The sequence below is a fragment of the Polyodon spathula genome, chromosome 2 (genome assembly GCF_017654505.1).
Source record: "Polyodon spathula isolate WHYD16114869_AA chromosome 2, ASM1765450v1, whole genome shotgun sequence".
NCBI classification, from domain to species: Eukaryota; Metazoa; Chordata; class Actinopteri; order Acipenseriformes; family Polyodontidae; genus Polyodon; species Polyodon spathula.
In genome coordinates, this window is record NC_054535.1 from 87,933,747 (window position 1) to 87,955,735 (window position 21,989).

General features: G+C 37.4%; 1 protein-coding gene across 1 annotated transcript in view; it reads right to left on the reverse strand.

Moving 5' to 3' along the window:
* Window positions 1-1,557: 1,557 nt before the first annotated feature.
* Window positions 1,558-21,989, reverse strand: part of fbxl17 (F-box and leucine-rich repeat protein 17) — a 111,059-nt gene continuing 90,627 nt past the window's right edge. Inside the window, exons 6-7 of the mRNA XM_041270876.1 lie at window positions 19,135-19,242; window positions 1,558-1,680 (exon numbers count right to left, since the gene is read on the reverse strand). Of these exons, the coding sequence (XP_041126810.1) occupies window positions 1,558-1,680; window positions 19,135-19,242 (231 nt within the window). The remainder of the gene's footprint in view (window positions 1,681-19,134; window positions 19,243-21,989) is intronic.

Genomic DNA, 21,989 nt, shown 5'->3' on the forward strand with positions numbered 1-21,989 from the left:
GGGGTCGCAGATGCAACAGTGCAAGGTGACTGGTACTGTAATGCAGTTTACGATGTGTAAATATTCAGTAATCTATTAAGGGTGTGTACTGTAAATAATAACTTCACTTGTAATCACCTATACACGGCATAAAACAGTTTGTGCTGGCCAGGTTGAAGCGACATATACACTTCTGTAGCTGAATACTGGAGTTTGTTAACCACTGTTGGCCCATATTTGAATTACTGCTGAACACTAAACACAGAGGATCAAAGGGCTATTTTGCACCAGATGAGATGTGTCCAGTTTCATTTAGAAAGACTCCTACATGATTCTAAAGGAAAAACATCAGGAACTGCTGCAACAGTCTGTAAGTACCAAAGAAGCATGGCTGCAACCAGTTAGTTCAGCAATCAAGTAAATACTGTATTTTGTCATATAATTGCAAAGTTAACTCCTCTCGTCATCTAATCCAATTAAAGCAATACCAATTTGAGCACTGGTATGACACCCGCACACTAAAACAAACAAATCAATGAGTTAGAAAACAAGACAAAATGTTCTGAAAAAAAAAAAAAAAACTACAAAAACAAGAGATTGTCCCCCAATGAAATTAGTCCCCTTCCCCCAACAACAATAAACCAGGATTTCGATTTGAAATGAAAGCCATTTTTTTTTTTGCACATCATGTCATCACCACCAACCAAGATGTACAATTTGTAATTAAAACATTTCAAGGAGCATATAATCTAACAGAAACCAAATAAGTTAAAATAGTCACGCTATCCTGTTTTGAGGGGGGATTTACTGCTTGGCTACAGGACAATGTTCATATGATGGACACTATACAACCCGGTAGAATTAACCCAACGTTGTAACTTCTTACAAAACAACGAAATGCAATTGTACAGGGTGAATACAATGAACAGTCACTGCACCGAGCTAAATATTTGGGATGATTTTGGTAAATGTATTTTTTGGTTTGTTTTGCTAATTATTATGTTTTTCACAAACTGTTAAACAAACAAACCACAGAGTTGAGAATTGTATCTGACAATGTTACCAAGTTTTCCACGTTAGAACAACCACAGCTTGAAATCTATCACGCTTCTGAACCTGCCGAAGCAGTCAAAGGTCAGGTGGGGGTGGGGCTGTCCCTATATCAGAAATCTTTTTTTTTCTTCTTCTTTGTCTAATTAGCATTTTTATTTAGCAACTCCCTGATAATTAAACATAGATCACTTTACAGAGGACACTACATGGGAACAGCCTGGTGGTGAGCTAGGTCCTAACAGTTCTTAGGAAAAAAAAAAAAAATATATATATATATATATATATATATATATATATATATATATATATATATATATATATATATATATATATATATATATATATATATCAATGTTATACAGGAGCACAAAGGTGCACCAACAGAGTTTACAAAGCCTTACTTATATTCTGCCTCATCCAGCAGACCAGTTCTATTTCGTCAACAGACTACATTAGTCAGAGCAATTATTCTCTTTTTTTTTTTTTTTTTTTTTTACTTCTCGTATGTAAAAAAATGGACAGTAACTACGAGCGTCGAAGTTCGTGTTCAGATTCACTCGAAGTCCTAAGGACTATTCCGTCCAGGCTCACCGTTTCGTTATTCAGCTCAGAGATGTGACGCAAGTCCAGGCTGCTCAGGTTCTTGAGCTGAGAAAGAGATCAAAGAAAAAGACAATAAGTAAAAACTGTGACATTTAGAGGGAACTTTAACATTAATCAGTTATAGACCATTGCTACAAGTGCCAAATGAAAAATCCACCAGTAGTAAAAACATATGGGTTATTGCATCCAGACCAGTATCAGCCTTGAAGTCTAGCATTATTCAGATCAGGTATTTCCAACATAGTTTCTACTTATTCATGTTCAGTAATCCGAAGACTATGAAATATGTCTCATGCCACTGGTTCGTGGGGAAATCCTTCAGATTAAATTAGACAAAAGAACACCGCAAAACTCTTAGTATTAAGTTATTTGAATGAACAGTTTTCTGTAGCAATCGTGTACTGTGTAACTGTTTAACAGGGCTCAATTGTATACAGGCCTAGGAAAGGTAACTCAATCAAAATCTAATACACAAACATGCATATCTTTGTCTGTTTTTCTATTTCTCAGTATAATACAAATTAGTTATCCAAGGGTAGCCCTGTAATTCAGTTACTTAGTGCTGAAAGATGTAAGGTGTACCATTACATTCTTTGAAATTGCTGTGAAATGAAATAGGTTAATGTTGAGCACTTATAACAATATAAATGGGGAAAAAAAGACACAAGGACCCTTTAATCCTTTAATCTCATATCTGTTGTAGATGCTGAAACTCTTTATACTTGTCTCTAGTGGACCTGATCAATAAAAATTATGGTAAATCCTTATGTTGACTTGTGCGCAAAGATGCAAATTGAATTATAAACATACAATTCCGTACCTCACTTGTAACAGCAATTTCAACTGAAGAATGGAAAGAGCTCATTTTGGCTTAAAAAAATTAAGTTAATTATCGTGATAGTGACTTCAATCAAAAATAGCTAGCCTATCTGATATGGACGAAACTGTAAGGCAAACCACAGATCTTCCACATGTTAGTTTTAACCCAATTGCCACTGGTTTTATCGGCTTGTTAATCATTTTCTTTAATTCTCTTGTAGCAACATGCAGTAACTTGTAATATCTGTATTACGTGTCGCAGGGCAACCTTAGGCATTGCAGGCCTAATATAGAGCATAAAGAACACACAAGACAGCACTCCTAAAAAAAAAAAAAAAAAAAAAACATGAATACTATTTGTAGCATCTATTTGCCACAATGACCTACTGTAGGTGAAATCTGTATGTTATTATACCCCTAGCTGCAGCCTAAAACAAATTCACACATCAGGTTTTTATTAGTTCAGAAAGATCAAACTGAAATCGTTCATCTTGTACCGATGATTAATGGAATCATGCCATATAGATCTTCAACAGCCTGGAGGTCATGCTGTAAGTACTAACGGAGAGCTACATAAACATCTGTTGCAGAATACATCAGGTACAGCACATATTGGTTCAACTCATGCTGTGAGGTGCTGCTCTGAATCCAAGAGGACTTTATTACTCAACACAGTTTTGTTGGCTGGATAATGTTGAGAATTTGATCATCTGATGTAAATAGGCTGCACTATTAGTTATTCCACATTTTCTGGTAATTGCATCACTTTTATTGCTGTAATGGGTTATTGCCTCCTGTGTTTGAAATTTACAAGTCTGCAAATTGCTGCATTAAGTCCACTTTTTCCATGACACGAGTCACTTCAATTTATTAAAGCCCAATCAATGGCCTCTAGTTCGGAGTACCAGAGGCTTAATCATCTTCCATCCTTGTATAAAATCAGTGTTACCCTCAAATAATAACAAGTAAATAAATAAATAAATCTGCATTAATACATAAGGCTTGTAAAAACTGTTTAAAATGGATCCTCTTGTGAATTTACCTATTGGGATGTAGAAACTGCAGTGCACAGCTTCATCTTAACTTTATCTTAACAAAAACCAACCTAAAAACATAAACAACTCATCCAGCACAACTACAAAACCTGAGCAAGGCATTATTTCTAAGGTTTGAAGATGTATAGATAACAGTACCATCCAGTATCCTCCTGACAACATCCGATCTCAAAGATCCATAAAAAAAAAGAAAAAAAAAACTACTACATTTTCAGACTGTTAAAATGAAAGAAATGAAATGTAACTGTGTCCGAGAGCCCTAAGGCGGAAAGACATCCAGTTCAGGGGCCAGACCAATAGTTGGAGTCTGCCCAGTTCTGATTGCCAGAGAGTGCCTCTCATCTGATTGAGGATATCTAGGCGAAGCGGGATCTCCCAGGGCTGGTTTTGTAGTGGCTGGCAAAGGGTCGAAAACCAGAGTCTCCTGTGCCATCTGGGGGCCACCAGGAGAACTGTCACTTTCTCTCAACGCACCTTCTCTAGGAAGGCACGGAGAAACAGTATTATCGGGAATGCGTACAAAAGACCTGCCCCAGGACCGACCCCATCCTTACTGGCGGTGGTCACCCCGGATATCTCTGAGCCAGACGATCAGTGAGAAGGAACAGGACGCAATCTCTATCGCGGCCTCCTGGGATGGTAACTCCTTCCCTCAGGATGAAGGTGAGAGAGAGGTCCAGGTGAGAATCGGAGGTCCCGTCGGCACCAAAGCACCAAAGGCACCCAACGTTTGAGTATTGATGTACCAGGGCATCGAAGCACCAAGGCACGGAGCATCTAAGCACCAAGGGCACCAAAGCACCAAGTCTCTGACGCATGGAGTGTCTAAGCACCATGGGCGCCGAGGCACCGAAGTGTCTAAGCACTTAGGGTGTCGAAGCACCAAGGCACCGAGGCACAGAGAACCAAAGGTGCAAGCACCGAGGGTACTGGGCAAGGGCGCCTAGCCTTAACCACATGTAGTCACACAACCCAGGGTAGTGCATAGCATACGCTGGGGTGGAAACACAGGCTCGGTAGCTGCAGTCAGCCAATAGGAGAGTAGCAATAGGGAGCTCACGGTGCTGTACCAATGTACAGCGTGGGTGACAGTCTGGCCTGGACCTCGTGCAGGCAGACAATCGGGGCAGCGCATACCGTACACCAGAGTGGAGCACAGGCTCGAGAACTGCAGTAGGCTTGCTGATGCTACAGACAGGAAGAAAAAAGAAAGAAACACAGCGAGGTGGGTGGGCTGATGTATCCTGGAGTCTACTCAACAGTGGGGCAGGGTAGAACCAGGTCCCGTGGAGGAAGCACACAAGTCTTTATTTATATATTTTAGACTGTAAATGCAGTAGAAGAAAAACACACACACACACCAGTAAGCTGTGGGGTTGGAACAAATTTAACGTATTAAGTGTAGATTTACAGTCTCAATATTTGGTCAGTAAAAAAACATTTAAAATCAAAATGTTAGTATTGCCATGCTATGAAAAAACTGCTGTTATAAATACGTACTGCATGAAATTCCACAAGTCTGGAAGAACGGGTATTTTAAAGTGAAAAAAATTTATAACCTGAAAAATTGACCCGGAACATGGCTTTTGGTGTACATGGTTAAAAACTGGTATTTTAAGAGAGCCTTTTTTGCTGCAGCAGATTTCAAAGGATAAATGTTTAAAGAAAGACAAACTACTAATTGGCATGCTTGTTGTTCCTTTTCTGTGGAATGCAATTTATCTGCTGTAAAAAGGAAATAAGGAGAAAATAAACCTAACAGCATGCATTGGCGAAGATCCAATATTTCAGAACTACATTGCATTATTTACAAAAATAATATACAAAGTTGTACACTGCAAGTATACTTGTGTCAAAATAGGATAGTGTAATGGTACCAAAAGTATACTAAAACCGACAATTTTGCAGTATATTACTTTTTCTGTAAGGGATGATATTGGATTCTGATCCAAACTTATTTATATCCTCCGTTAAATGCTGAACATTATATTAAAACTTGCAAGTGTCGTATAATAAGCATATAAGTCAAATAGCAAATACAGTGCACTCTCGCTATAACAACCCTGTTTGGGTCTAAAGCCTTTTGTTCGCTATAGTAAAAGAACAATCCAAAACGAACAATATAAGCTGCTGGAGTAAATTAAGGAAGTCACCTTGGATAAAGGCATTAGCTAAATTATTAATAATATTTGTATTGTTTTACTCTTTAATGTATTTATTATTACAGTATTTGTCACTACTAGCACTAATAATAGTAATAGCAATGAGATTGTGAATAAAAGTAGCCAGTATTCTGGCTATATCCTATTCACTGAAGAAAACAGTACCACCAGCACCACCCACCCACCCTCCAAAAAAAAGTGCAATTTCAGTTTTGTTTCAATTGCAAATGTTAATTGAAATTTTAGTTCCTTATTTAAAAAAAAAAAAAAAAAAAATCAATGTTGCTTTGCCGCGCCAGTTGCATAGAGTTGTACGAGCCAACATCAGCAACAGTTTGAGTTGTTTTTTTTTTTTTTTTTTTTTTAAATCAGTATTTAATCGTACAATGAAGGCCATACATAGCGAGGGTGTAAATAGTAGATCTACACTCAGCTGACGGTTTGGACCGGAGTCTGTTACTGCACACCGGTACATTTTATTAATCCCATTAAAAGACATGAAAAGAGCGATGTCAACATGCTGCGTGCTAAATCTGAGTCAGTGATAATAACTATCGTATTCAATTATTATTAGTTATTTTTTTCCTGGGTTGGGAAATAACGTTAACGATTTAATAAAGGTAACAAGATAACAAAATATGAATCTTGGTGAACAGAGTACTGTATCATGTAATTCCAGTCTGTAACGTTGTTTAAAAAAATCTTACAGGTAGTGGTGTTTGCAGACCGTGTTCTTATTCTAGTCCTGTAGGTTACTCAATTTTAAAGCGGTTTATGAATCTAAAGCAAAGGAGAAAAAAAAAAGAAAAAAAATCACAAAAGAAAAGCAAATCTACTTTGTATTATCTCCTTCACATTTTATACCCACTGCCTTGTCATAAAAAGCAGTAGCATCATAAAAGCTATTTGGGACACAATAGCAGTTACAGCACTGTCATTGCATCAAAGCTGCTCTTATTAATAGTGACAAAGAAAGCAAACAAAAAACAATTTCTGGGTTTTGTTTTAACCAAAGACAAACGTGAACAAAGCTCTGCAGCTTCCAATGTTTTCAAGAATGACAGAGAAAACCCTTTATGGTTTACATACATTTCCTTCAGGGGATGATGTACTTCACTGTCACTTTTTTCAGATATGTAAGGCAATATATTACAGTAAGAGATTATTCGGAACGCATACAAGTTCTCATCAGCACTTTGTCCACAAAGCAGCAGTAATAGTTGGCAATGATTTCATATCTGTGATGCAACAAAGTAAAACACCTTGTAGTGGACAGTGCAGTCAAGTCAGGTTGTTGCTGGACATTAAAATGCACTTATGTTTAAACTTGTTTGAGAAAGTTGCAAGTTCATGATTTCTTTCGTCCCCCATCTCTTGGTCAGTTAGACAAATGCAGCTTTGTAATAAAAATTGCTTTGCATAATCACGACCGTTCTCTTCCCCGATCAAGAACGTCCCCCCAGGGGGGTGGTGGGGGGTGGGGGGTGGTTCTTGCACTGTCACCCACCCCCACCCCCAACATGAGCTACCTCTCGACGTCAATCACGCTTGACAAGATGTAAGAACTTTGAGTGAACTGTCAATCATGAGCTGTGGCAAGATGAAGGAGTGACCAGGGACGAACTGATCAGTGTTTAGGCACGTTGCATGACTTTAAATACCACCCATGAATTCAATGATCCAATAAAAACAGGTCAGGGTTTAATACAAAAGGCTGGGACAAGCAGACATATATGGGTCTGAAATGTGCTCTGAAAGTGGTTCTAAAATAGTGTCTGAAATCGTTTCTGAAATGTGCTCTGAAAGTGGTTCTAAAATCAGACAGGAAAATGGCTAAAACATGACAAGGCTAAGAGGAGGCTGAATTCAGCTCTGAAGAGGACCATACTTTCTGCACTGTTAGAGACTGAACCAGGAAACAGGACACAACGAAGATCTGAAAACGGACTTTTGTTTTATTTCGCTGCTTGAAATCAACCACAAAACGAACTGATGCAACGAGCCAGCAGCTGTGCATCTGGAAGGTCCCGTAGCCATACCAAAGAACTGCAACGAGAACATTCTTACAAACTACATAACCTTTCAATTGCAACACATTCTTTGAACTGAGACTTACATCAGACCAACGGAACCCATTCTAGCTGGAAACCCTCTGACAAGCCAAAGATAATGTTGCAAGACTACTGAAAATCAACACCTACCTTCCTTTGAAAAGAACTATTGTTTGCTGAGAGCCAATGCAATACAATGCCTACAACAAGCAAAGCACCGTCTTCATTTTCTTCAGTGCAGAGAGAGATGGAAGAAACTGCACTGTTCTCATCACCTGAAGAAGATTGACTTTGTTGAAAAATTGATGTATTCGACACACACACACATATATATATAATTTCTTACATTTTGACATCCCTGCGTGGGGCGACTAGAGACTTATTTAATTTTAAATACATTGTATACCTAACACACTACAACCTGTATATCAAGAGTTGGATTCAGCTTATAGGAGAAAGAGTGGAGAAAAAAAAAACAGGCAGAAGCTATTTTTATATTTGAAGAACTCCCAAGTATTGCTTATTGTACTTGTGCTCTTAGTATGTTACTTAAAATGTACTAGCAAATGTGATCCAAAACTGCACTGAAAGGAACATTTTCTTTAAAGGTGAGGTGGGGTCACAGGTAACCTTTCATGTATCTTGAAGAATGTAGTGAACCCGTCGAGCTACAAGGCTAGATCCACTCCTGTTAATCAGTAATTGATTGATTGTGCTGACTTTTAAATAAAACCAAAATCCTACAAGTTATATTCTACTTTTGTGTGTGTGTGTGTGTGTGTTTTGTGTGACGGGGAGGCGGCAAGTAGATTTTTAAAAAGGACTAGTACATTTTTCTAGCATTTTGTCCCGTGGACAATAAGTTCTTTTCCAAAATTGCACAGCCCTGATTAGTATTAGTGTAGTACATGTATTTGAGGAAGACAGCTGTGCCACACCAAACTCCAGTGTAATTGTTACAATGGATGGCTTTGAGTACTTCCTAACAAACTAGAGTTTAAATAAATAATGAAGTCAGGCACTCAAACATGATCATCTGCTCACCTTTATCCACACGGTTGCACTACTCATTGAATTCACTAATAGGTATAGGACAGTAATCTTTGAATTTAGACATGACACTTCGATAAAGCACTATAATGGATTGGTCTCCTATCTGTCGCAGAAATGTCCGGTCTTCAAATCGTACTTAGGCTACTGCAATACTTTGCATACGAAAATATCCTATGTTTTCCAAAAATTTCAATCCCCGTATACAGTTGGATTCTAATTAGATTTTCTATCGTTAATCATGTAAACACAGAACAGTTTTAAGAAAATCAGTTTTCTGATTCAGTTTTAGGAAAATGCTTTGTCATGTAAACTTACTGATTCATTATTTATGTGTTTATTATTTATGCAGGAAGTGGTAAGCAATTTATGAGGATAGTGACCTCAAACATTAAACTTCAACTGAGTTTCAAATAATGTTTGCCTTATTATTTAGAAAATACAGGTTTTAGAGGAAAAAACTAACAATTAAATTGATTGTTTTATTCATATTATAAGACTACTGTATATAGTATTTAAACTGCAAAATCAAATGCCAATCCACGTTTGTCTATTCACTAAGCAAAAGAAAGAAAGCTTATTAAACATTTAGTATTCTCATAAAATCATAGGAAGAGGTGAACTTCCACTTTTTAGAAACCAGGTTTTGCAGAACCGATCAGCATCAGACAGTGCCACGCCTGTGGAATAAAAGACAGAGACTGCAGTTTGACATCAAGAAATCCTTCTTAAAAGGTTTTTATTTCAATTGACAATTTCAAAAGAAACCATACTGAGAGCTCCACTGGGCTAATGATCCTTTTGAACCCGGTCAGATGAACCAGCGCAAGAGAAAAAAGAACCTCAACGGGCATAAGGCTGGAGTTAAATGGCCAACAGCTTCTGAGAAAACAGTGTGGTACACACTAAATATGGATCTCCGTTTTGCATTGGAAAGGTTAGGTGGAACAGTTGAAAATAAGCTGTATAAATTTTGGGATACCACCTATGCATATGGAAGCAAGAGGTTTGGAGTTGAAAAAAAAAGGAGAAAGTACAAACTATTCCTGTAAAGTCAGGACAGCAGCAGGAGATTGAGCGCTTAGTTAGAGAAAGGAGGCAGCTGAGGAAGCAATGGAGAGCAAAAAGTCAGGAGGGACTCAATCTGTTACAAAGGGTAAACTTGCAACATTGCGCAGAGCTGAGCGCCTACGGAAACGCTGCATAAAGAAGGAGCGTGCGAGAACAAACTTATAAAGACCCATTCAAACTTGCAAAGAAGTTATTCACCAGGGAGAAAAATGGCACACTAAAAGCAACTAAGTCTGAGCTGGAGAGATCTCGAGGAAGCACACACAGATTAAAAACGGCAGGAGCCTATGTCAATTCCTTTAGACATTCCACCTACCAATCCACCAGAATACCAAATGGAGAACTGTGCACCTAAGTGGAAAGAAGTAGAGCGAGCTGTAAAAAAGCAAAGGCGTTATCATCTCCTGGACCTAACAGAGTTCCGTACAGAGTGTATAAGAGTGCCCCTGGTGTTCTATGAATGATGTGGAAATTGATGAAAGTTGCATGGGAAAAACAGGTTGTACCAAGAGCATGGCGCCGAGCAGGTGGGGTTTTCATACCAATAGAAAAAGATTCTACGAGTATCAGAAAGTTTCACCCTATTTCCCTGTTAAACGTGGAAGGCAAGATTTTCTTCAGCATTGTTGCTCAGAGATTGTCAGCTTACCTATTGAAGAACTGCTTTATTGACACTTCAGTATAGAAAGCCGGTATTCCAGGATTCCCAGGATGCTTAGAGCATATCAGTGTGATCTGGCAGCAAATTCAAATAGCTAAAAAGGAATGACCTCCATGTGACATTCCTGGACTTAGCTAATGCATACAGTTGAGTACCACATGAATTCTTTGGGAGGCATTTGATTTTTTCAATGTACCGAGGACAATAACAAACTTAGGTGAAAGCCTACTTATGTGATTTGCAATTTTGTTTTGTTTTTCAACTTCAGAATTCACCACTACATGGCAATGTCTAGAAATTAGAATAATGACAGGATGCACCATTTCTCCACTGGCTTTTATCATGGCAATAGAACTAATTATTAGGGTATAATGGGTAATGGGAGGGGAACTCTTGGCTTCTGAAACACAACTGCCGCCAATTACAGCATACATGGATGACTTGACAATCATGACTACAATAGTAGTCTGCACTAATCGGTTATTGGGCAAACTAATCAATAACATTGAGTGGGCACGAATGCAATTCAAGCCCACTAAGTCAAGGAGCATCTCTACTATTAAAGGTAAAGTAGTGGATAAGAGGTTCTACATTAACGGACAGGGTCCGACATCAGACTGGAAAGGGAAAATTGGAATGTTGGACCTGGTCCGACATGGGACCGCAAAGAGTTAAAAGGCAATGAAAATCGCAAAAGGACAATCGCAAAAGGACACTCAGAACTGTACCTACAGCCAAGCCCCACCCCTTGTTTGCTGTATTTTTCACATACCTCTTTATAGATGTGCATACTGATAAATCTTCTCCTTTGGTTTTATCACCAAACTCCTCAATCCAATCCTGCAATCCAAGTCATTATTTTATTACTATAACATCTCCAAAAAGCTCTGCAAATGTCTGTGATATTCTTTGAGCACTGGATGCAGAAGCAGCTATCTCCTTTGTTATATCAGTGTTATCTCTGTAGTGGATGGGGCTGTGAGATACGCCCTTTTTTTTCCGGTTTCATTCGGCTCCTATCGGTCTCACTCGGCCATTGAAAGGTTTTCTCGGCTTTTTCCAGAGAAAAAACAACTAGAGACCTGTGCTTTACATCTTTTTGATGATGTTGGACAGGAAATAGAAAATTGTAATGTCGGACCTAGTCCTACATAGGACTGCAAAGGCTTAACAGTGCCATGGGAGGATGCTGTTGATGAGGCGTATGAAACTAAGAAACTGTGGTACACTTGGCTAGCTGTGAAGCGGAACAGCAAGGATGGAGAGTCCAGGTTTACCCAGTGGAGGTGGGTTGTTGAAGATTTGTGGCACACTCCACAACTGGTTTCTCAGAGACACTGGATTCAGTGGTACTGTTTGGGGACCTCAAGCACAGTAGAAAGAAAGCAACTTCGATGGAAAGGAAGGCAAGTAAGCTGGGCTTAGAGGTAATGCTGGGATGATGGAATCACTGTCCAGCCCTCTTAAGGTGTCGTGGGCTAGGTGATGAAACACCACGGATGGAAGGTGCCCACTTGAAGACCCCAGAGGAGTACCCTACTCAGCTCAGTCCAGACAGTTGTAATGCTGATGCGCTGGGGAGGCCGCACTGTGGTTGATCCGTGGAGACGAGGATTGCACTTTACCCATCAACAACAGACAGAAGGATATCTACATCATCAGATGAAAGGAAACGCAGATGGATCACATTAGTTTACAGTAAAAGAAGATACGTCTTAGTTGGTGCTTATCTTGTCGAGAGCTAAGTCCAATATCAGCATGAGGTTTTAACACCTACTCTCATGTAATGGAAATCAAATTAATCGGAGCCTCCTTTTAAAACACTTTTGATTGTTTAGATAATAAGTCAGGTAAAATTAAAGTAGTTCATTCAAATTAAATACATATAAAAGAAACCATAATGATAACTCATTTAAAAAAAAAATAATCACAATTTAGATTTAGAAACATACAAATCAATATATTTTTATTTGTTTTTGCAAGGCTTGCTGCTGTGGCATTTAGAATTGCACTGAATGCCCTTGCACACACAAAAGTGCTTCTTTGTTTGACAAAACGTGTTGCACTTGCAAGAAATGAAGCCTTGCATCTTCAAAATCTGTTTGGGAACTCTGCATTTGCTCCAAAGTACATTTTGCAATTTGATTATATCGCTTTACTCAAAGAACAAAATGCTGTCTGTTGTTCTCTGTTTTGTTATTTACTTGTTTAGTATTTTCCATTTCACAATTTGAGCAAATTAACCTTTACTTTCAGTCTTTGATAATTTTTAAATGCTGAAATCGCGAAACAGTTATTTTTTGTCGGTGACCGAATCCTGACTCTGAGTGACACACATTGTGTGTGTGTGTGTGTATATATATATATACACACACACACATACACACAGTGCCTTGCAAAAGTATTCAGACCCCTGACCAATTCTGTCCGTTTACTGAATTACAAATGGTACACTGAAATTTCGTTCTGTTCGATATTTTATTTTAAAACACTGAAACTCAAAATCAATTATTGTAAGGTGACATTGGTTTTATGTTAGGAAATATTTTTAAGAAAAATAAAAAACTGAAATATTTTGCTTGCATAAGTATTCAACCCCTGTGCTGTGGAAGCTCCCAGTTTGCACCGATGAAAGAAATTGCCCTAACGAGGACACAATTACCTCACCATTGGCCTCCACCTGTGAACCATTAAAGTTGCTGTCACATTTTCTGGATAAAAACTGTATATAACCAATTCAGTTACATGGCTGTAAAGGTATGTATGTGCTACACGTAATAACCTTTCTGAAAAGGGGTTGTGAATTTCAGAAATTGACTTCTGTTTATTCTTTGCAGAACAAACCTAAAAATGACCCAAGGTTTCTAGGACATTATTATTACGTGACAAAAACAGCTTGAAAAGTGGCATACCTTCTTCCTAACAAATTTACACTGGACATCGTCCAGATGAGAGCATGTCAAGTAAATATAAACATGCAGGTCATAAACCTGATGGAACAAATGCCAGACAGACAATCTCAAAGCAATTCACTTAAATCAGATAAAAAAAAAAAAAATCTCGAAAGGTTGTTTTTTTTTTCTTCTGAGCAGCTGGAATGGTGGGCAGATCCTTGAGCTGGCTGTGAAAGAAAGACTGTTTTCATTCCCAGCGACACTCTCAGGGTAGCCTTTCTGTTCACTGCACTGCAGACTTGTTTATTCAGGCCTCCAATACAGCACCATGCAATTAGATAAGAAGCTGTTGCACTGCTCTGCGCAATTTAATGTTCATCAGTAAAGGCGCTACATGGTAAAGCCTGTAGTCTCCAGAATTGATATGAAATATATAAAAAAAATACAACCCTGTAGTACATGTGAACATACTGAAAAATGCAAAACTATGCAACATGGAGCATGTTTTGTCAAAAAAATTATATAAAGGGTTGAAATAGACAGATGTGGACAGTATACAAATGGAACATAATTTCAGGAGACAGGTCTGGGAGTGAAGGATATTTGGCTTGACCAAATGCTATTTGAAAAGTTTGATGATGCCAAATGTTCAATAATGACTTCCAAATGAGAACAGTACTTCAGACAGAGAGGGGTCTGCTAATATTAAATCTTACTTGTTTTCATGCCAAACCATCAGTTCCAAAGTCCCATTGGGGTTCTTAATAACATGTGCCAGCTCTACTTAAAAGCAATGCTTCCAAGTATATATTTTTTAGTGCAGGGCCCTCCAGTACTTATGAATTAACTTACAAACTGTGACCATACTAACAAAGCTGAAAAAAAGGAACAATGTAATTTTATAGTGCAATATAAAAGCAAAAGTGCCAGGACATCACATTTGGGTCACCCCATAAATGTATATTGGAGCTTCAAATTAGAAGATGCAGATCTGATTATGAAAAAAGCTGCTCAAGATGAGAAAGAATTAGGAGTCTTAATGGAATTTTTGGGGGGAGTTTAGGTTTAGTTATAAAAAATAAAAAAAATCTATTGTTCTAACAGCGTGCAATCTAAAAAATCATTGTGGTCTTTTTAAAAACATTCTGCCCTCATCAAGCCATGTAGGGTCCCACTTTGATTTTGATGGAAAATTGAATCTTTTACATACTACATATTTTTACGATATAGAAATAGAAGCAGAAATATAGCAATAGAAATACTTTTCTTTTTGTTTTTGTTGGTCCGTAAGTATAGCTATTGTGCACTACATCTTACAGTACAATAATAGGACAACAAATGGACTGAATGATAATACCCAAAAATAATCTTACTATGTTTTTAATAAAGGACCCCGTGCAAATCTAGTATTAGGTGGTGGATTGTGTCGATCGTCGGCTTCTTTTGAAAACCCTGCATTCATTGTCACTATTTTTCCTTTGAAAGTAATTGTTTTTGTTTTGTTTCATTTTCATTTCATTTTTCATGTTTTAGCCTCTTGGAGTGCTTAACACAGAAAACCCGCCCCTTCAGCTCTCTGATTGTTTAAATGTTGTGTCAAGACGTAACAGAGCTGTCATGTGGTTCCAAGATTTTTTTTCACACAGCAATGCACAAGTGATCTAGTCTGACAGAAGCGCAATCAATCCTTATTTGTTAAAGGCAAACCTGCAAGAAGGGCGGATCAGATTTTTCAGCCAGGCGGCGACAACCACTTGGCCTTTGCTGAAAAGGCCTGGGGAGAACCCTGAAACGGGATGATGCATGAGATCTATACATTTGAAAGAAGTAGTAATGAGACAGAACGATACGTAACTCTTAGTTTATAACATCTTAAATCATAACTCCAGTCTCAATATTAGTAATGTGATGCATGAACAATATTTCAAATGTGCGATATGCACATATATAAATAAAATAGTGTGTGTAGAAACTCTACTAAGAATACGCGTGATACATTTAAAAGGCATGTTTTTACTTTGTCCCTTGCAAGCAGACAAGTGATGGACAGCAGTGACAATGGTATGACTGGTCAGACGTCACCGGGCAGCCCAGATAGTGCAGACACTCACAGGGCTAGTAGCATCGATACAATCCACAGTGGATTTGATTCTGTAAATATGCTAGACCATTTTAAATACATGGATTTGTAACATAAAAAGTAAGTTAAAACATGTGGAAGACATGACTTTGCAATACAGATTTAGTTTAAATTGGATTACATGTATAACTTTTTAAAAAATATTAACATTAATTATTTACATAGATATTCACATTACCTGCTTTTTCAGTGGCAAGTGCATTAATTCAATGTTGTATAATAACATTCTTTACAAATTATTAATATGTAAAAAGTTGTTGTTATGACTTTTTGACCCCTAAGAAACACTACAAAAAATTATTGCATAATGGGTACAATTAAGCGATAGGGGCAGTCGATGCGGGCTCTATCATGTAGTAGATGACCGCGACTGGAGTTATGTGACCCGAGCCCTAGGCGAGGGCGCCAACGAAAGTCAAGGTTATCTACCACATGGTAGAGCACGCATTGAGAGGGCTCTATCACTATTAGAAAAAATTTAGTTCTTTATTTGCTCTTTTAAAAAAAATTTAAAACCTAGATTTACCTTGAATTTTGCTGGGTAACTTTCCACTGAGGAAAATAGTCCCTAACATAATTAGAATAGAAAAACGACATACACGTTTATTAATATTATTATTATTATTATTATTATTATTTTTATTATTATCACGCCAGATAAATTAAATGTAGGATTGTTAAATAGTCTGTGTAGTAGAGTCGGACTCGAAACTTCTTGTTGTAGGCGGGGCATCATTCAAGCTGGAAAGGAGTGGATTGGCTGGTGCGGAAAGAACTGAAACAGGGTTGGCAGATTGACTGGCTGGTTTTGATGCAAGGCGTTGTTTGTATTCAGCTTATGACATAATTGTTGACCAATCGTACCTTTCCTGGTTTGCTGTCCAGTAGCTGTGAATTGAGGGAAGCTGATCGGCTATTCACACTCAATAATTTTCTAATTATAATTTTGTAATAGACAAATAAATGCCCTTTAAAACGTGTTGTAATATGTTAGGTTTCTGTACATTATAAACAATGACGCCTATGAATTTTTTTACAGTACAGGGTCTGTCTCAGTGCCACACCCTCCTGACATTCTTAACAGAGTGACATATGTGTTTTAGGGGCAGGCTCTAGCGTAATAAAAATAAATAAATAAAAGAATAATATTTTATACCTAAAATCAATAAGGGGTGCAAAACAACAAATGCAAGAGGAGGAAATCAATTGGCTGATTAATAATACCAGGTGGGTGTTGGGAGTTGTCCCTCATCATGAACTTAGTGACCTAGTGGTTACCGATTTCTTATCATAATCTATATGTTATCCCTGCACCAGAGTAATTTCTCGTGATTTATGCTAACAATTTGGTGTTGTGTGTTTGTAAAAGGCATTAAGAAAGGTTAATAGTTCAATGTAAGTGTCATGTTTGCTATGGCACAGCAGGAATATAAACATTCTGTTTGTATGCCAGTCATAAGGTTAATGGATGACTTTGAAACTGTGTGTATTGCAGATGATCACTGAGTTTTCCAATACCTTGGCAGAATAGACGGCCTGGTGAGAGTTAATGCCAAGACAAACCCCAGCTGCCATCATCACACTGAAATGAGTTTGTCCACCCTATTGCAATGTCCAGTACATAACATTCAAATTTACCCCATGTAGTGTGTTTCAACTCCATGAATATAAAGTCATACAACAAATCTTCCCAACACAGAAACTTTTGCAGAAATGTAACACCTACCTATAAATCAGACTGCTGAGGCTGCAAAATTAGGAAATATACACTGGACCTAACTGACCCTTTTAGCATTTTAATTGATTTTTCTAAATCTATTGATTCAAATACAATGAGAAATGTATAGTGTTGCAATATACCACGGGGTTTGACATTTTTGAAAGAAACAGCTTTTTTTTTTTTTTTTCCTAAAATATGAAAAGCACTTCATAAAATGTTCCAGTTCACCTGCTGGCAGTGCACTGCAGAAGACTCTGAAAACAGAGTCCGACTCATATATATTATTTGAGCAGAATGCCCTCCAGGATCAGAATCTAAACTGTTATCAGCTGCTTTGGTCTTTTTTTTTGGTTACACGGATTGGTTACTTTTAGACAATACACATAATTACACTGTTATGAAGTTGTGTCATTAATGTCACCACACAATACACTGAATATCACTACTTTACACTCTTAAGTTTGTACCTAAAAAGGGACAGTCAAATTAGCCAATTATTTGCAAGTTAGGCAAATAGAACATTAAGAATTTGTTTGGAACTTGAATTAAAAATAAATGTAACCCTACCCACAATTCCTACATACTGTGCAATCAACTTTCTTTAAAACCAAGTGATTGCCAGTCACATCATTCACAATCGCAGTTTAAAAAGTTATGCTATAACTCTAGTATACAGACCAGGGCTTCTCAAACTCGGTCCTGGGGAGCCCTGTGTCTGCTGGTTTTCATTCCAACCGAGCTCTCAATTACTTAATTAGACACTTAATTGAACCGAAAAGTTGAATAATTAGACGTTTTTGCTTGTTTTCAGCTCTTGAACAGTTGCATAATGCAAGTTAGCTATAACATTTTACAAGTAACTTGAACTGCAACTGTTTAAGAGCTGAAAACAAGTAAAAAGGTCTAATTATTCAACTTTTCAGTTCAATTAAGTGTCTAATTAAGTAATTGAGAAAGTTATTACTTCAATTAAGGGTCTACTTTAATGGCCCTTTCTCCACAGCATCCTTATTTTTCATATATCCCCAAGTATATGTAAAATACATTAGTGGTTCAGTATGCTCATGCACTGTTCCACCTAAAACCAAGAAGAGGTTCTAAATATATAATGCCAAACGTCCACAGAAAGTTTCATTACATTTGGCAGAGCGGTTCTGAAAATCCAGGCTCCCTTATATCCTTCTTGCCAGTCATATTTACTCCCCAAAAAGGAAAGGGCTGGATAAATGACAACAGTTATTAGTGAACACCTGCATTGTATTACAAGTTTGATATTGACTTCAAGGTGATTTAACCTCATAATCGTTCACCCTAAGCCCTTATAAAAATTAACCTTGCACTCTAATTCGGTAATTCCGAGGCTTCTGTGCATGCATTTCGTTAGCATGGAAATAAACCACACAACATATACATTACAAAGTTTAAAGCTTTAAACTTGTGTTGTTTCAGCCCCATTACTTTCTACTGAAATTTACTACAGCTGCATTTTAGCACAACTCACTGTAACTATCAAAGCTGAGACGCTATCCTTTTCATGTTATATGTGTTTTGTTATTGTTTGTTTGAAATGATGGTCTATAGAAAGACAAACAATAAATAAGCATGGCATTGATTAATGCATGTTCAATTTACAACAGATATAGAATCTTGAAAACTGATACAGCTGGAACAACATCTAAGATGTAGTACATTACATTGCAATAATTGGACGTACAGCAATTTCAAGTTACACAAAACGGTCATGGAAAAAAACTTGATCATTTGTCTTTCTAATGTTGGCTGAAATCTGGATTTCCTGCTGTCCAATTAGTGTATATAACTGAAGACTGACAGTTATTACAGGTGCAAAAACAGCCAGTTATAGTCTGGTACTTACTTTAGTGAGGTGGATGACCCCTTGGGATGTAACAGAGCAGCCCATAAAACCGACAAATTGCAGATCCGGACAGTGTTCAGCAAATGCTTTTACTGATTTATCCGTCACCTGAGAGGACAGAGTGGAGATAACAGTTAAATGTGGAACCTGTATATACAGTAGAAACAACCAAGTCTAAACTATATCATACTTTACTTCAAGTGTTCCATTAACTGCTCTGTAATTTGTAAGTAATAATTAAAATAAACCGTAAGGCTATATTTACACAGCTATCTACTTCCAAGTAAAATTTGCAAAGTTTTGTTGGCACCTGAGCGTACAACGATTTCAAATTAGACTTTACATAAAGAATCTACACAAACTACTGCACATCGATAGAGTTTAAAAATGCATATAGAATATAAATAAGTAAGACTTACATAGAAAAAATTATTAATCTCATTTGCATAAGTATTCAACCCCTTTGCTACTGCAGCCCTAAATCAGCTCAGGTGCAAATGATTTGTTTGAAAGGTCACAAAATTAGTGAAATGGTTTCAGCCTCTGTGTACACAAAGTGGTTTAACTTATAGATAATTTCCCTCAGTTATATAAAGACTTTCAAGCTGCAGCTCAAATAGTGATCAAACAAAGAAAACAAGAAGACAAAGAAGATTTCAAAAGATTTCGGGGATAAAGTGGTAGAGAGGCACAGAGCAGGAAAAGGGTACAAGGAAATTTCAAAAGGTGCTGATTATCCCTCTCAGCACAGTGAAGTCCATCATTAAGAAGTGGGAGATGCATCATACTACCCAGTCACTACCCAGATCAGGTCACCCTCCCAAACTGAGCAGCCGGGCAAGCAGGAAACTGGTTCGGGATGTCACTCTCAAGCCAACAATGAATGAATGACCTTGAGAGATCTGCAAAGTTATGCGTCTGAGATGGGAGTCAGTGTTCACACATCAACTAAACCACTCCCTACACAAAGCTGGCCTGTATGGACGAGTGGCAAGGAAGAAGCTATTACTCAAAAAGCCTTAAGCCTTAAAGCACGTATGGAGTTTGTGAAAAAGCATTCAGATGATACTGCAGACACAGAAAAAGGTTTTGTGGTCAGAGAAGACAAAAATGTAACTTTTCGGTATAAATTCCAAGCGGTGCAAGCCCAACACTGCACATCACCCAGTCAACACCATCACAACTGTCAAGCAAGGTGGTGGCAGAATTTTGTTATGGGGATGCTTTTCTTCAGCAGGGACTGGGAAGCTTGTCAGGATAGAGGGGAGTACAGGTGAATCCTTGAGGAAAACCTGTTTCAGTCAGCCAAGATGCTGAAACTGGGGAGAAAATTCACATTTCAGCAGGACAATGGCCCAAAGCACAAAGCCAAAGCCATACTGTAGTGGTTGAACAAAAAGAAAATTAATGTTCTTGAGTGGTCCAGTCAAAGTCCTGACTTGAAACCAATTGAAAATTAATGGTGAGACTTGAAGAATGCAGTCCATCGACGATCCCCAACAAACTTATTAGGACTGGAGCAATTATCCCATGAAGAATGGGCAAAAATGTCACCACCCTACTGTGCAAAGCTAGTACAGACCCATCCAAAAAATAATTGCTGGAAAAGGTGCTTCTACCAAATACTTTTTTGAGGGGCTGAATACTTATGCAACCAGTAAATTTCATTTTGTACATTTTCTTTGCAAGTTTTACTGACATATAACCTCCTCATATAACAGTGTTCAGTTTACCACTACAGCTTTGAATAAAAAAAAAATTTGTTTGAAAAACTGTGAAAACTTTGCAGGGGGGTGAATACTTCTGCAAACCACTGTGTGTGTGTGTGTGTGTGTGATATATATATATATATATATATATATATATATATATATATATATATATATATATATATATATATATATAGAGAGAGAGAGAGAGAGAGACAGAGAGAGAGAGAGAGCGCTTCTATTTATGTATCAGTTTTCATAACGCAGCTGTACATGTATTGAGTCTGATTGTTGTGTGATCATGGCTTCAGAACGTGTAGACCTTTCTATAGCCGATAAAGTTCTGATTCTTTGGGCACTACGTGAACCTGGTGCTAAACAAGTACGGGTACCATAGCAGAAAGGTTTGGCATCTCAAAAACTGTATCCCGCATTTTGAAATTCGCTTCAAAGCTGCATGCAAAATTGAGAGTGATTTACAGCGGGAGGTGACGAATCGTTAAAAAAAACAACAACAACATTGGAAAACTACATCTTTTACAACGATGCTTCTGTATTAAATGCAAGTCCTGTATACTAAGTTTGTTTACTGTATTTAAGGATACTGATAGTATGTTGTTGTAGTACTATGTGTACAATACAGCACTGTGTGTACTTTTTTGTTTCACACATCCATGTAGTGTTAGTAAACAGTTGTTTGTTCTGGTATTTTGTGTTTTTCGTGTTTATTTTTTAACACTGTAATGAGCCAAGACGTGTATTTCAGTGTGCTTTTTCTAGAAATGTAGTATAAATTGTTTTTCCATCTCTAGACTTGAAACTGTGGCTTTTCATTTTAATAACAACTTTTTGTTGGGAACCGACAGATTGCTATGTAAGCGGCATCTACTATATATATATATATATATATATATATATATATATATATATATATATATATATATATATATATATATATATTTTTTTTTTTGTTTTCATAATGTCTTGTATTACCTGTTTAATATCCTATTATGTTCCCTATAATTCTCTATTGCTGTTTCTGCTGAATCATTACCATACCACCTTCCCTGATTACATCAAGGCTGAATTTCTGGCCACTAAGGGTGTGCAGTTGTAATTACTGTCCCTTCTGAAACAAATATCCGT